This window comes from Rhinocladiella mackenziei (genome assembly GCF_000835555.1).
Source record: "Rhinocladiella mackenziei CBS 650.93 unplaced genomic scaffold supercont1.9, whole genome shotgun sequence".
Taxonomy (NCBI): domain Eukaryota; kingdom Fungi; phylum Ascomycota; class Eurotiomycetes; order Chaetothyriales; family Herpotrichiellaceae; genus Rhinocladiella; species Rhinocladiella mackenziei.
Window position 1 is genome coordinate 363,458 of NW_013550596.1, and position 15,573 is coordinate 379,030.

Here is a 15,573-nt window from a genome sequence, read left to right on the forward strand (position 1 = left end):
CTCGAAGCCTCTTTGTAACCCCGGGGAAAGGATCCATCCCTTTGCTGACCTATGCTGTGATACACATATTTTCTTTCTGTTTGTGATGGTGGTGTTTTGTGTTGTATTTTTAGCTAATTAATGTCGTTATCGCATCTCTCATATCATGTCCGTCCGATTTTCTGCGTCTTCCACCCCCAGTTTACCACCGTTGTCCTTTCTTCCCCAATGGCGGCACTGCTGCTGCTGCTGCTGGTGGCCAAATCGTGTTTGGCTAACCAATTTTCGCCTGACTAAAATCCATCTCCGGATGCTGTGCCATAAACTTCTTCAGCATCTCATCTTTCTTTTGCTCATCACTCGTGGGTTTCCCCTGCCTCTTCATTTCCTGATCATACATCATCTTCTCGACCATACCGCGTGTCTCACCGTCTAGTTCGCTTAACTTTGAATTCTCAGGCTGGATCTTGGTGGTGTCGATCTTCGGCGCAGACGTTACAATGTGTGCCCACCAGTACGAACCGCGGGCTTTGGCGAGGTTGATGACGATTTCTTTGCTCCCATCGGGTTTAGTCGATAGGACCCAGGTCGAGTCGTCGGTTTGGATAGGATGGGGGAAGTCGCCCTACCAGCAGGAGAAAGAGATGGTCAGTATGAAGCCAATAGAACAATTTCGGACTGTATCTAGCCTTGGATCACGAGATCCATGTGAGTTGGTTAGGAGAGTATACATACGTCAATTATAGGTTCTTGTCCCTTGATACCCACTTTGATATGTGTCTTCTTCAGTTCCACAATCAAGTCGCGCGCTTTGAGGTTGCCGGGTATAGGGACATTGACATCGGCCTCTTCCAGTGTCTGCGTCCATTTGTAGGGTAATTTGGCTTGTTCTTCCTCTTCTCGTTTGCGGTCTTCTTCGTCTTTGCGTGCTCGCTCAGAAGGAGTCGGTGAAGATTCTCGTGGCTCGGACATAGTGAGGGAAAGTTTCTAGTTTGGCTGAAATGAGTTGGAGACTGGAACTGTGGATTGTACTGGAAGGTGATGATTTTTGCAGGCAATGAAATGCGGAGAAGGGAACGAGGCACAATGTCTTGCTGCTATTAGTGGGCTTGGCAGAGAAACTCGGGGAAATTTCTCGCTGCTTTCTATCTGCCTCTTTCTATTGAAAGCGGGTGACCACGCGGATTGCGGCAATGAGTATCTTGACAACCAAGTCAATCTCAACATCAATGGCTATGTCGCTATGTAGGCATCTTCATCTTCACTCTTCTACGGACTCATGGCTCACCCTTTGTCGGTCCTGAGAAACTCCTTAGCTAACCCCACAGACTGTATGATTACCCACCTAGTCGCAATCCTGATATCCGAGTGTACTCTCTGCACCCCCTGATCATGCAGTTCATGATGAGATTTGCCCACGAGATTCATGACTTCTGTCCATGGACCCTCTGATTGATTGTGTGGACGTCACTCAGCATTGTTCTTTCAAATACTCAAAATGCCGAGGAGAAAAGGGGGATGCACTTACCAACAATAGTCCCTGTGTCGTGAACTTTATACGGCAGCCCGCTCTGCTTGACTAGAGTCTCAAGTTTATCAATGTACCCGGAGATTGAAGCCGACGTTGTCCCTATCTGAATCACATATCTCAGATATTGACGTCCTTCTACAGCCAAAACACGAGAGACTCACCGGATGGATGCAAAAATCGACCTTGCAGTTGCTTGGCAGAGAATGAGGTGGCGTGGCCATTCTGTGGATTGGAAATTCAGTATGCTCTCATGAACTTCGCGTGCCCCAATATCTCGAGGTGATGAGAGACTTGTCGAGGAAAATCTTGCAGAAGTCAAGCACATTTAATTCCTGTCGAACCTGGGCATGGTATGTGACATCAAGCCCGGATTTCAAGGACAGGGGTTGCGGATATTAACTCCGGCTGCCTTCTGACAGGTCATCTTTACAGGATTGAGGCAACATGGTGTATGACGTCCCGTGCGGAGACTGATAAATAGCATTAACATTGCTATATCTCGAGACAGTATGATGGCCAGCAAGCAAGCAATCCACTGGGCTCGTCCAACTTGACAAGTCTGCCGGCTTTCGCCATTGAAACAGTCGATGGCGACTCGACAACGATGCCCTCTCTAGCCGAGCACGAATCAGTTTCCTTCGATATGGCCGATCTAACGGCGCCAACACCCAGTTCACGGCCACGGGTAACAGATATTTTTGACAATGATGAGGAATACACCCGACCTGTTCGGGCGGCTGCTCTATGGTGTTTCAATAATGAACAATATCGAGTCTCCATCAGCCTGGTAAAAGATTATTGCCATTCTACTTTATCTGGCCCTCAGCTAAATCCTATAGTTTCCAGGAACAAGTTTTCAAGGTCAGAATGGCTGTTGTCTTGGATAACTTTACGAAATCCCAATCGAGGGCCTCTCAGAGCATGAGACACTCTTGTAGGAGACTTCGACATAAGAACGCGGAGCTAGAGGAGAAAATCAAGAATGGTGAGTCTGATTTGTCATGTACTCCAAGGGGCTCAAGACTGATAGCTTTACGTACGCAACCAGAATCTGTCCGCTTCCTCATCTGAAGCCCCAACGCACCATCCAGCATTCCCCATTCAGCCAATTCGAAGAACCGTAATGATTCCGAAGAGGAGTTACGTCACAAGATACCCCTAGCCCATTCAACGTCGGGCAAAGAAATTCCCAAGTTTAACGCTAAACCTATTTAATATTCTCATCTGGGATAAGAATGCCTGGAAATTTATACAGCAAAATGCCCTGCACGGTGATACTGAGACAAACACACTTTCGCTGGCATAGCGTGTGCAGCAAACAGGGGCAGTCGGATATATTTCAAACTTGTAACTCGTTCACAATTCGCTGGCCAATCATCAGACAGTCGGCATTGCTTGACTTGTTATGTACGCATTGCAGCGCAGGATGTGGGAACTGTGCGTTCCCTAGTGGTAGTGACGAGGAATTCCCGGTTTACTAGGCCTTGAAAGGTGCCATGCCAAAGGTTTGTCAACTCAGCCGGCCCAAAAACCGAGGTCAAAGTCGGGGGAACTTGGGGGAACTGGGGAGGTCACACACTAGTTGGTAGCGAAAACGAAAAGTATGTGCTTTTCGAGTGCACACGAGGAAGTGCATGCATGCAATTCAGTTGTCTCAGCATCTCAGACCCTTCTGGCGGCGCCAGAAGGGTCTGAGCTCCAGTACGCGAAAACCCCTGTCCTTCGCGTTCATTATGTAATGACATATAATCAGTATGAGTAATTTTTGAAATACGTTTAAATGACTTGAATGACAGCTACGGTGAAGTATAGTTCTATGAAAGTGCAGAGAATTTTACTAGTAAAACTTTTGATCTGACGAACGTTAAGAAAGGCCCATTACACGTATTAGAGCTCAGACAAGCAATTCAGTACAGTAAAATATATCGTAGGGTGGAGCGCTAAGCGCATTTCAGTGCCAAGCCAACGTCATCACGTGACAATGCCAAGCCACTTGCTAACCTTATTGGTCAAAACGACGGGCTTGGCGCCCCACATATTCAGTCAAATAAAATAACTCGAGTCACGTGTCACAGCCCATCGGACCACCTCGAGCGGGTGTTGAACACGTGATACGTGGCACTTGATCACGTGCGATTAACTAGGTCACTTAACTAGATCCTGTCAACAACCCCCATCGGATCCAGTCTATGGACCTCAGGAGGGTGATTAACTAGATCCGCTCAACAACCACCCCCATCGGATCCAGTCTATGACCACCTCAGGGGCCGTTGGCAGTATTACTGTAAAGGCAATTGCCAACCGGGGGTACGATTAGAAGAAATCGACAGGAAAATCCATTAGTTACAAAGGGAGAAGAGTATTTACTGTCGGAACACGAAGGCCATTTCTATTTCAGCTGGATACTGGTCGTGTGGGAGCAGGATCAACTTCGTCGTCGATGACTCTCGTTTTCTGGACTCTTCTATAGGCGGAGGACTGCTGCGGAGAGGAATATCACGCTCTTCCCGTTCAGCTAAGCTAACATGCTCGGGAAGACGTCGTTCTCGATCGGCTAGGCGTGATTTGACCGCGTCAGACATTCTCACTCGAAAACGCTCGAAATCAAAATGCTCCTCGAATAGGATACCTCGGAGTGATTTGACGTGAGACACCGCGACGTAGCTGAGATCCGCCACAAATCACGAGCAGTGAGGTTAAGGACGGCCTTTTTCACCGTCATTCCTTGCGCCTTATGGACCGTGATAGCATAGGCATTGGTGATGGGGAACTGTGTCCGAGAACAGCTGACGGCAGCGCAGTAGAAATCTCGCCTCGGGCGAAAGGTCGGCACCAAAGAATGGCCACCTTCGTCGCCTAGAGAAGGCCCATCGTAACCGTCAAAGCGGACGAGAATCGCTGGAATCTCCAACGGCACGACTGACTGAACACGAGTCGACAGGAGTTGCCAATCGTCCACGGAAACCCTGTCGTCCCGGAGACTGTCCAGCGTCTTTCTGAACGCCGAGGCTTCTTCATCCCGTCCCTCTTGACCACGAATGACGTCGAGTTCGATCGTCTGATTAAAGGCGCGATGGAGGTTTCGAGCCGCGATCTCCTGCATGTCCTTTAACGGCCTATCATAGTACAGGGGCTTCATCATCACCGGAGGCAATTGAGAAAAGTCGCCCGTCATCACAACATTGAGACCGCCGAAAAGCATATCCGATTTAGCGGGAAAGATCTCGCGGCAACGCTGATCGAGCCACGATAGCATCTTCGAGCCAATCATCGATTTCTCGTCAATAATGAGGTACCGCACGTCGCGGAGACTCGCCTCGGTGGCCTGTAAGTTCTGCGGGCTCAGTTTCTCATATTCCTTGGTGAATCTGACCGGGAGTCGGAATAAAGCGTGCAGAGTCCGCCCATTAATTGCATGGGCCGCCATACCAGTAGGAGCGACACGGAGAATCGGATTAGGGAGATTATGGGCACTAGCCATCCCTTAAAGGGTAGTAGAGATCAGCATAATCACGTACGACTTACCAGTCCCGGCCTTGCCGTCGAGATTCATGAGGAATTGGTCCGGATGGTGTGCCTGGTAAGGACTTGACTGTAATGACTGATGATATGGTTAAATAGCTGTCGCTGTTTCACCTCGAGATCATCCGGATTAGCGGATGAGACGACGACCAAGTGAGCCGGAGATGTGGCCTTCATTTGCTTCCAAAAGTCGTCAGAAAGGGTGGGATATCGGCCCACGTGAGGGCTCCAATCATACGAGCGATCAAGGTCACGATCACCGAGCTTGTCTGGATCTTCCAGTCGGACGGCGGCATCACGATCAGGAAGTTGCTGGGCGAGCAGTTCCCATGAAGCTTGAACGTCGGCGTTGTCATCGACGTGAAGATCCTCGAAATCATCTTCCTCGGGTTCAGGAGGTAGCTCCTCCATGTAGTCATTCTCCGCGTTGTGCGAATGGGTCACTTGCCAGTAGCTCCATGCATCAGTAAAAGGCGCAAAAGGAGGATCAAAGTTGTCAAGACGAAGCAAGTCATCCACGGCTCGAAAGGGAACATGGAGTGTTGGCTTTACACGTGCGTATTCCTCCACGTCAACAGTGAGTCTGTAGCGAGGGAAGTAATTTGGGATACGAAGTCATGCACGGGGACGACGTGTCATCTTTTCCGGAGGACTACGAACGTCATAGAGACGGAAGAACCTTAGGTAGGTTCCTCGGGCCGGAGCTTGTACTTCTCAAGGGGAGACTGGCGTTTGAGACTCACCGTCTTCCTCTAGACAATAAGTATTAATCGCTGCGTGAATGCGTCTGCTAGTTGCTCTCGATATTTGACAGACTTAACAGATAAAGTAGGTATTAGGACGGAGAGACTTCGATATCCCGAGCGATAAACGCTGACTGGAAAGTTCCCTGCCCTCTGGAGAAGACTGAGTTTGTGTAGTCCTTAATAGTTCCTCTAGATTGGGCGTGGGTGAAGGCTCGCCACCGCCGTGACGAATAGATCGATGTTCTCTGCTAATTGCGGCTTGTCGTCGACGTGCATCTCTTTCTGCGGGCGTGTCCTGAATGTTAAGATTGCGAGGGAGAATAGGCCGAGGGGTTCGGTGACGAGCTCCAGAAGCCACCGTCGGTTGCATAAAGCTCGGTTTGCGTTGTTCAAGAGCGGGGCTCATTATAGGTGTCGTACTCCGCTTCTTTGATGCACCCTCACGACAATCTATGCAGGTCGCTGTAAGCTTTATCCCTCGCCTAGGCTTAAAGTCGTCGATTGGCTTGACCTGACCGCAATTGGAACAGGTTCGGGTCTCCGGTGAAATATTCGGTTGATTAGGAGGCAGTGGAGGATCTGGAGGATTGAATGAGTTCGGCGGTTCTCCAGCGGGAGGAGTCAATGAAGTAGTATCTTTTGGCAGCAGACTGACCTTTTTGTACAGCCAACGGATTCCTGCCTTTTGAGATCGAGAGAAAGCCCAGCGCTCTCCGAGAGGTTCGAGAGGGTCGGATTTGAAGGATGGACTTGAAAGATTAAGAGGGGTTGAATGTTGAGAATAACGAGAAGAGAGCTTGTTGACGGCAGTAGTAATGATGGCAAAGGGGGTGGCCGCGAGGTCACGGGGCAGGGAGACCAACCTTGCCAAGCCTTATCACATGATCTTTCCATCGTCTTTGACCAATCAGAGAGCCGGATTCTGGATTAGCCAATCGGCATCGCGGCTTTCGCGACTTTCTGGTCGAGTTTTGCAGTTAATACCTAACTACGGCTCACGCTCCGCTAGGATGAACTAACTAGAACGATCTGCTCAGGGTGGCCGCTTTACTCATATATGTTCCGTAAACAAATGTAGTTTAGCGCAAGCCAGAGCTCTTGGCAGAAATCAGCATGTGAGACTAAGCACGTGACTACGTGACTCCCGTTACGGGCTTGGCGTTGTCACAAACTCTCAAAACTTCAACGAGGATCCTTTACCGTGCAGTACGATTCGAATATATGCATCATTTTCTCTGAATTAACATGTGCAACGTTGCTACCGACGGCGATTTCTCCCCTAACGCTGTTGTCGCTGCATGGGTGCATGACGTCTGCGTTGCCTCCGGCCTGGGCAGATATATCTTTCAACACACACCAACGCCAGGTTCTTCTAGATCTTTAACCGGCACAACTGGTCCGACAGGTGCCAGGAGAAAGGCACCTGCGCTCGGAGACCGCGACTCAACCGTGAAGAGGAACCGCCCCGTTTTCACGCCAGAGAAACATCCACGCCCCATGCCTCCAAAAAAGAAGCGGACTCGAGACTCCAAAGGGGAGGGAGACCTGACACGGCAACCTCCACCCGCAAAGCGATCTAGTGTTGCCAAACCCCAAAACCGGCGGCGTAGATATTTCAAAGAAGAGGAAGACAATGATGCAGCACAGGAAGACTTAACACCACGACCTCGAGCTCGTAACTCGACTCTAGCCCAAACCAAGGGCTCAGCCTATGTGCCCGCTCTCCAAAACAAGGCAGCCTTCGGCTTGGGGTCTATGGAGCCATTAGATTCATCAGTCGATAATTCAAAAGCCTCTTCTAAAAGTCCAGTCAAACGAGTAGGGGACCTTCTCTTTGCTAGGATGCCTATTGAGTATGAAGACCTTTCGAAGAACCTGGAGAAGCTGCCATCTGACGCCAGGGGTCTTTATGACAAACTACGCGCGGTTGGCGCGGCTACCGGAGTCCTGCCTGCCCACATCAAGGTGAACTGGCCATGATTAAACAACTTTGGCAATGATAACCCTCTACAAGATGAGATCTCCGAATGCAACAACGAAATAGACCTTCTACTCCCTCATATGTTCGATGAGACTTCGATAGCGAACACCAGATCAAGGACCCAGTTGCTTTGGGAACTACGCTGTGTCAAAAAGATCTGCGACGCCACGTCGCAGTGTTCACTTGATCAAGAAGCAGAGCCTTCCTGGAATTGTCATGTACACAGCCCTATACTAGACCTGGCTCTAGAAGTCTGTAAGGGTGTTATATTCCAAAATGTGTATGGAGATCATTCCCACATTAATTCCGAATTTGCTGACCCTACCAGCACAACAGCCAAAATCTGCCCCGAGTTTGACCATCGTGACATCGTTGGGAAACCCTTGCAATCAAAGATGGTCGATTTCACCATCAAATTGGTAACTGACAAAGATATGGAGCGTCGCATCATTGAGTTACTTGACAGTCAACATCCGAGTCTCAGAACCATCAATCAGTCCATGTATCACCCTCTTCGATGTGCACCAGCCTTTGTCAGCGTTGAAACAAAACGACCAGGTGGATCGGCGCAGGACGCGGATATACAACTTGTTGTGTGGGAATCGGCGTACTTTAAGCGTATTCACAAGCTTTGCAAGAACGGTCCTGTCCAGATCGCCTTACCACTCTTGTACGTGTATGGTGACCTGTGGTTCCTCATGTTCGCTTGCGATACAGCGGACAGCACAGTAAGTTGCGCATTGGTGTCGAGAACTCCAGATTCTTACAACTGTCATCAGTTAATACTGTCAAGATATCTCGTTGGAAATACCAGTACCATGCTTGGCTGCTATAAGGTGATGACAGCTATTCGCATTCTCAGCGAATGGGGTACGACAAACTTCCAACAATGGTTCGAGTCATTAGTCCTTCAGTCTGCACAGGAGTCAACAGACACTCAGCCTGTACAGGAGTCAGTCGCTCAACCTGCACAGGAATCGACGGACCTTCTGTCTCCGCAAGAATGATCCCATGTCCCAGATTTTATGCAATTTCTGATCGGAATCATTCATCGCTCGAGTGTCTCCGTCTTGGACGTCTTGAACCGCTAGTCAGGTTGTGATGTGTGATGCGTCTGGCTAGAAGTGCAGGGAGATGTTCATCGAGCATGAACAGCACAGATGGATAGGGCCTGAAGGGGTTTTTTTTAGGGGTGGGTGGCTGGTGAAGAGGGAACAGTCGACCGAAAGTGCTTCCTGGTTGCCTATCGGTTAAGCCAATCTATGAACAAAGAACGCGGCCAAGGAAGGCAGCTTGCACATCAAGTTGATTGATGTACGCTTGATAGACACCAGCGTCTCCGTGGCACACGACTTGTTAAAGCTGGGCTCGAGCTGCAACAACGGTGAGATGTCAGTATAAGTTCGATTTGCCTTGCGGCAAGATGAACATCACGAACCTTCAACAGCCTCGCCAGATCATCTTCAGATTAAGTAGGCCCCCAAAATTTGCATAAATCCAGCCTGGAGGCTCAATCGTTTTTACGGGGGATGTCTGGATCCCTTTAGGTGTGCGTTCTGCTGGCCGGAAAACTGGCGTCTTTAGTTTATCCGCACACTAACGAAACTCCACGCTGCTTCGTAGAGGGCGAACTCGAACCCGGAGTACATTTTCCATCGAGGTGACCTTGGATTCAAACGCCTCGTCTAGGATGGCAATCGTGATCATAGGCAGGATCGAATCGAGAAATGAGAGCATCGATTTCAGTGAGAATATAAGTTTCCTGGAGAACAGTTAGCATCAAAGTGCTGGTCCGGTAGCAACCCACTTACGGGATCGGTCTCTTCTTCCATCCTTTCGTATACTTCAGAGTTAACCCCATCAGTACCCTCTGGATTCGGAAGTATCACAAGTGTTACGTTCTCATAATAGAGGGTCTTGGTATCCTCCTAACCTGATTCCATTTCGCCGCTGTCATCGTACTCATCATTCGAGGCTCCTACTTTGTCCACTTCATCATCATTCCCCAAACATTTTCTTTCGTGGAGTCAGTATATTCCTCTATACTGTACCCTTCTCTGGGTGGTCCACAGACTGGATCCGATGCGTGGATCTTCTCGATATCAGGATGTCGACCCCTATCGAGTAAGATGCCCCCCGGCCACATCGTCCACGGATTGGCGGTGGTCTTTCATCGGACCCAATCCATGGATCATCTCGATATCGAGGCTCGTCCGTTAACGCCCCGTCACGAGCCATTTCGAGTGTGATCAGTAAGAGCTCGTCTTAGGTGGTCCACAGATTGGATCCGATGAAATACCACGACCTATCGGATCCAATCCATTGACCACGTCGACATCGAGGCTCGTCCGTTAACGCTCCGTGACGAACCATCTCAGTGTGACTAGTAGAGCTTGTCTGAGGTGGTCCACAGACTGGATCCGATGCGTGGATCATCTCGATATCGAGGATATCGATATCTATCGAGTAGGGTGCTCCCCCGCCACATGGGCCTCGGGGGAGCACGTGATCACGGAAAATAGTTACGTGGTAACGCCAAGCCATATGCTTACGTGATTGGCCGGTTCGTCGCTCTTGGCGTCGCCGCACAACGCCAAGCCCTAACCAGGCGATTCCAAAATTGAAAAATAAAAAAAAAAAAAAAAAAATCAAGTTTATATTTTATAATGCCAAAAACTGCTTCAAAATTGACACCAAATCGTGGTTGACCTATCAAGGACGTAACCAAGTGGTAAGACACTCGGCTTGCAGTCGAACCGATAGAATTGAGGGGCCTTACTAGTGTTCGATCATAGGTAAGGTAAGAGGGTTGTCCGGCCTAGTTTTCTAGGTGCCCTAGATGGGTAACGTAATGCTCCAGCCAGTGATTGTTGATGATGTCGTCTTGTTCATACCGTTGGGAGGTCACTGATTCAAACTCTTCTTCGGTTGAACTTGTCTGGCTGAAGCTTTCACTGGCTGCGGCGCCCCATCTATAAGTTCGTTAGAGATGGATTATAGGAGGGGGGTCTTTTTTTACGTATACATAAACCGTCTACCTTATAAGTAGACCTGAATATAGTGATTTGCCCACCATATGCTAGCACGCCGCCCACAGCATCTGACGAAGAGGAAACGGGATGTATTGTTTTGGGTAGTTGTAAAAATGTGAGATGATTCAAATCCTGCGTTGCTAAACGATCGTGCACACGTCAATCCTCCCCAACTTCCCCATAATCTTTGTAATCCTTGTTTCCGCCTGAAATTCCGCAACGCCGATTCTGGCATAGACTTTCTCTTTCTTGCTCAATTGCCGCAAGATCAGACAATACCACCGCCCCCGAAACTCAGACTGATCGATTCCAATCTCAAGCAAATGATATTGCCGAAAGGTCAAGGCATTTTCCCGCAGGTTACCATCTAGCCAGATTTTAGAAGAAGACACATTTACTATCTGCCACTGGCATAGTAATAGCTTTATGTCTTCTCCCCAGGCCCCAATCGATGATAGACCACGACAACGCAACACACGGCCGCGAAGCACTAACTTCCCATTAACAACGCTTCCGAACGGATTATCATCAACATAACAACACCTCGCCTCGATAACATCCGCGCGCTTCTCGAAATTCGCAAAGATCCCCGGGTATTGCACGGCCGATCTGTCTGTACACGAAGCCCATGACCAACTCAGACCGGACAGTGGATATAGTTGTGGACCCGAGTCAGGTAGGAACGAGCATATCCAAAGCAAGTCCGTATGCAGCGACCCGGACCAGAGGCCAGCGAGGTAACTTTCCCCGACACGAACGGCTTGGACGTGTTCAGCTATGGCGCCGAGCGCTACCAGCCTATCACTTTCGTGAGTTAAACGTAGTCTGGAATAATGCGAGACCATGGACTGCCAATTGCCCTCAACGATCGTCCGAGATCGACGCTCGAACCTCTCGTTCGCGATTGGTCTTTCCTGTCCAGCGGTCCCTGCGTCTCCAGCGTGCGTAGCTTGGCCAGCCCCAAAATTCTCAAAAAAGCGTTTCTTTTCTCCTCTGAATTTAGAGGCTTCCGAGGCTGCGTCCGCACCGCATTCGCATTCCACCACCTCAAAACACTGAAACGCAACTTCAACGCCCATGAAGAAGATAACGCGCGGGCAGATGAGTCTCTCCTGATAGGCCCAGGCCCTATCAAATAGCGGAAAATCATTAACTACAGGCCCGCCTAAGTCATAGAATTTGGGGTGGCGTGGCTCCCAGTCATAGAAGTTGGGGTGGCTTGGTCGTGTATACAAAGGCCAAGAACACTGACCGAAACGCACACTTCCTGCCAGCGTTACCTGCCTATCGTCGCCGCTCCACAATCCCGTGGAGCCATCCTCTCTTGGAGCGACAAGAGTCACGTACGCGTTCTTATACACGTGGAACATCCTGCCACCCTCTCGCTGCCAGTCCCTTTTATCGCCTTGTACGATGCAGACGATGTCGATCCATATGTACGAAATACCCAGCTCTCTCACGAACGCGATCGCATCCTGGAACGTCCTCAGCAGGCTCGTCCAGGGGATGCATTTTAACCGTGCGGGCAGCGTCGCCGGCGTAGTCATGCATTCGGGCCGCATCTGACCCCAGCAATAGCTGAGTGCCGCGTACCGCGAGCCTGGCGGGATGTTTGCACAATCTTCGAGGGAGACGTCGCCGCTCGTATTCAGCGGCAACACATTGATCAGCCGCTTGGGGAGAAACGATGCCGTATCGCCCCGACAACGGGTGTGAGAGTGTACGCAGGCGGTGAGCTGACGCTGCGCCCAGCGAGTGGACCGCTGGCCTGAGGAGTAGGGGTCGAGCAGGCGGCGCTGGGGCAGACCGCGGGGAGGGTCTTGAGCGTGTTCTGGGATGAAGATGTCAAAGTGGAGCCACCGCAGATCGCTGCTAGCGCGAAGGATGGAAATTCCGTTCTCGCACGAGGCAGAAATAAAGCGATCAGTTCCAGAACCGGGATTTGTCGTGTTCATGACGCTTTCCAAGATTTGGCATCCGACGCACCCAGCGTCCGCAGATTTTCGAAGTCCAGTGTAAATATTTTCGGATAGACAAGTGAGCTTCAGGACGTGTTCAGGACGGCGATCCCAGTAGCAAACCTGGCATGGGTCTGGACCGTCTGGTATGTTCCGCCCATCTGGCAAGACGATTTCCCGTACCACGCCGACGCCCGAGGTTGTGTTAGGTTGGGAGCCCATGACGATTCGCAGGACCATAATCCGTAATAGAATAGGTTCAGGGCAAATAATTTCGATCAGGTAGAAAATAACTCTTGAAGCATACCCGTGTTGCGGTCAAATACCATGATTAGGCGGGGTTCACTGGCTCAGCATCGACACACGTCACTGCGATGGAATTTTCTACTGTAGTGTTGCACGGTAAAGTGGGAGTTATGGCCATAAATTAGGAATGGAACTGGAGCGCAGTATGGGGGTTGTCGCTCTCTCAGAGCGCAAGTTCTGTTGTTCATTGATGACTATCTAGATGAGTGGGTGGTCCTCGGTGAGCCTGTCCACGTGATAGGGCGCCAGACAGCGTATTCACACGTAGCATAGCCTGTAGCCGGAGCACCCTAGATTGCGACACAAATGCGACCACTGCTGACTTGAAACATTTACCCTTTGGCAAATCTGCCCCATCCAACATCGTTCCTCTTCTAGGCAAACCGCCAGCGGTTTGCGTCACCTGTTTCTAGAAGAGCGCCACATTTGGAACCAGTTAGGCATAGCGTAGAATATAGTACGGCTGGCTAAGTTCTCATGCCAAGTCACACTGTAGCTCCCTTCGTACGGATAAGTCCGGAATGCATACTTTTAAAAGCTCAGAACTATCTTCTTTCCTCATGAAACTATCAATGTAATACTCTGAAGTTTGAAATTTTGTAGACAGTCGTGGTGCAACAGGGGTGAAGAGCTAGACGCTCCAAAAAGAACGGTCGACAGCATAATCAAGAGCGTTGTAATTTTTGAGCTGCACACTACTCCGTAAATACGACGTATTTATCCGCGAGTACTTTCCATGGGAACCTATGGCGCCCACTCAGCGCCTCGAGGCATAATAGCGGCAAAGAATTCAACGTCGACATCCCCCGCGATGATGAGGACGATGCTATAATATCTGATCAGGACAGCCTTTGTTGCGTTGCCACCCACGACGCCACCCACCAATTATGCATTTCCCCAGACCTCTTCAATGCCAAGAGAATAAAAATAAAGATTATACTATATTAAGGACCATCAAGCTGAATAAATCTGACTTGGCCAGTCTTCAGACCAATGGCAATCGTATTGCCATAGAATGTCGAACAACCACTGCGATACTCATGTGGAAGCCAGAGGAAATTATATTCACCTCGTCGAATCCACTCATTTTTGATCACGATAGTTTCATTGGTTGAAGATCTGATAGCCTGTTCAGGAACTAATCGAGTATCAATGGATAGAGCTCCTCGGTTAGTAAGTAAGGTCTTATTGTCGATTGCAAAACGCATAGTCGTGATAGAGGGTACGGCCTCGAATTCATGCACCTCTTGACCTGTGCTCGGGTTCCAGAGCCTGACCGTCTGATCGTACGATGCAGAGGCCAGCAGTGAGCCGTCGGGCGAGAAGGTTACCGCGTTCACCCAACCAGTATGTCCCTTCAGCTCCTGCACCTCTTGGCCTGTGCCCGGGTTCCAGAGTCTGACCGTCCGATCGCTTGATGCAGAGGCCAGCAGTGAGCCGTCGGGCGAGAAGGCCACCGCGAACACCCAACCAGTGTGTCCCTCCAGCTCCTGCACCTCTTGACCTGTACTCGGGTTCCAGAGCCTGACCATTTGATCGTACGATGCAGAGGCCAGCAGTGAGCCGTCGGGCGAGAAGGCTACCGCGCTCACCGAACCAGTGTGTCCCTCCGGCTCCTGCACCTCTTGACCCGTGCTCGGGTTCCAGAGCCTGACCGTCCCGTCGTCCGATGCAGAGGCCAGCAGTGAGCCGTCGGGCGAGAAGGCCACCGCGCTCACCGAACTAGTGTGTCCCTCCAGCTCCTGCACCTCTTGACCCGTGCTCGGGTTCCAGAGCCCGACCGTCTGATCGCTTGATGCAGAGGCCAACAGTGAGCCGTCGGGCGAGAAGGCCACCGCGTTCACCGAACCAGTGTGTCCCTCCGGCTCCTGCACCTCTTGACCTGTACTCGGGTTCCAGAGCCTGACCGTCTGATCGTACGATGCAGAGGCCAGCAGTGAGCCGTCGGGCGAGAAGGCCACCGCGAACACCGGACCAGTGTGTCCCTCCAGCTCCTGCACCTCTTGACCCGTGCTCGGGTTCCAGAGCCTGACCGTCTCATCGTTTGATGCAGAGGCCAGCAGTGAGTCGTCGGGCGAGAAGGCCACCGCTAACACCCAACTAGTGTGTCCCTCCAACTTCTGCACCTCTTGACCCGTGCTCGGGTTCCAGAGCCTGACGGTCTGATCGCCCGATGCAGAGGCCAGCAATGAGCCGTCGGGCGAGAAGGCTACCGCGTACACTAAATCAGTGTGTCCCTCCAGCTCCTGCACCTCTTGACCTGTGCCGGGTTTCCAGAGCCTGACGGTCTGATCGCTTGATGCAGAGGCCAGCAGTGAGCCGTCGGGCGAGAAGACCACCGCGTTCACCGAATCAGTGTGTCCCTCCGGCTCCTGCATCTCCGTGCTCGAGCTCCAGAGCCTAACCGTCTGATCGCTTGATGTAGAGGCCAGCAGTGAGCCGTCGGGCGAGAAGGCCACCGCGTTCACCGGACTAGTGTGTCCCTTCAGCTCCTGCACCTCTTGACCTGTGCTCGGAT

General features: G+C 50.7%; 6 protein-coding genes across 6 annotated transcripts in view; 1 reads left to right on the top strand and 5 right to left on the bottom strand.

The window, feature by feature from the left end:
- Window positions 1-253: 253 nt before the first annotated feature.
- Window positions 254-951, bottom strand: Z518_10343 (uncharacterized protein; the record flags this gene model as incomplete). The annotated part of the gene is made up of 2 exons (XM_013411887.1): window positions 254-604; window positions 715-951. The coding sequence occupies 2 exons, from the start codon at window positions 949-951 to the stop codon at window positions 254-256; spliced, it is 588 nt and encodes a 195-aa protein (XP_013267341.1).
- Window positions 952-3,873: 2,922 nt separating this feature from the next.
- On the bottom strand, window positions 3,874-4,092 carry Z518_10344 (uncharacterized protein; the record flags this gene model as incomplete). The annotated part of the gene is made up of 1 exon (XM_013411888.1): window positions 3,874-4,092. The coding sequence occupies one exon, from the start codon at window positions 4,090-4,092 to the stop codon at window positions 3,874-3,876; it is 219 nt and encodes a 72-aa protein (XP_013267342.1).
- A 2,931-nt stretch (window positions 4,093-7,023) lies between these two features.
- Z518_10345 (uncharacterized protein) lies at window positions 7,024-8,766 on the top strand (the record flags this gene model as incomplete). Its single annotated transcript, XM_013411889.1, has 4 exons — window positions 7,024-7,743; window positions 7,798-8,039; window positions 8,088-8,487; window positions 8,539-8,766. The coding sequence occupies 4 exons, from the start codon at window positions 7,024-7,026 to the stop codon at window positions 8,764-8,766; spliced, it is 1,590 nt and encodes a 529-aa protein (XP_013267343.1).
- Window positions 8,767-9,431: 665 nt separating this feature from the next.
- Z518_10346 (uncharacterized protein) lies at window positions 9,432-9,997 on the bottom strand (the record flags this gene model as incomplete). Its single annotated transcript, XM_013411890.1, has 4 exons — window positions 9,432-9,521; window positions 9,571-9,629; window positions 9,693-9,775; window positions 9,834-9,997. 4 exons carry the CDS (start codon window positions 9,995-9,997, stop codon window positions 9,432-9,434), a joined length of 396 nt encoding a protein of 131 aa, XP_013267344.1.
- Window positions 9,998-10,931: 934 nt separating this feature from the next.
- On the bottom strand, window positions 10,932-12,971 carry Z518_10347 (uncharacterized protein; the record flags this gene model as incomplete). Its single annotated transcript, XM_013411891.1, has 1 exon — window positions 10,932-12,971. The coding sequence occupies one exon, from the start codon at window positions 12,969-12,971 to the stop codon at window positions 10,932-10,934; it is 2,040 nt and encodes a 679-aa protein (XP_013267345.1).
- Window positions 12,972-13,999: 1,028 nt separating this feature from the next.
- The window catches only part of Z518_10348 (uncharacterized protein), a gene marked incomplete at both ends in the record, with an annotated part of 4,154 nt that continues 2,580 nt past the window's right edge, over window positions 14,000-15,573 (bottom strand). The window contains one exon of the mRNA XM_013411892.1: window positions 14,000-15,547. Within this exon, the coding sequence (XP_013267346.1) occupies window positions 14,000-15,547 (1,548 nt within the window). The remainder of the gene's footprint in view (window positions 15,548-15,573) is intronic.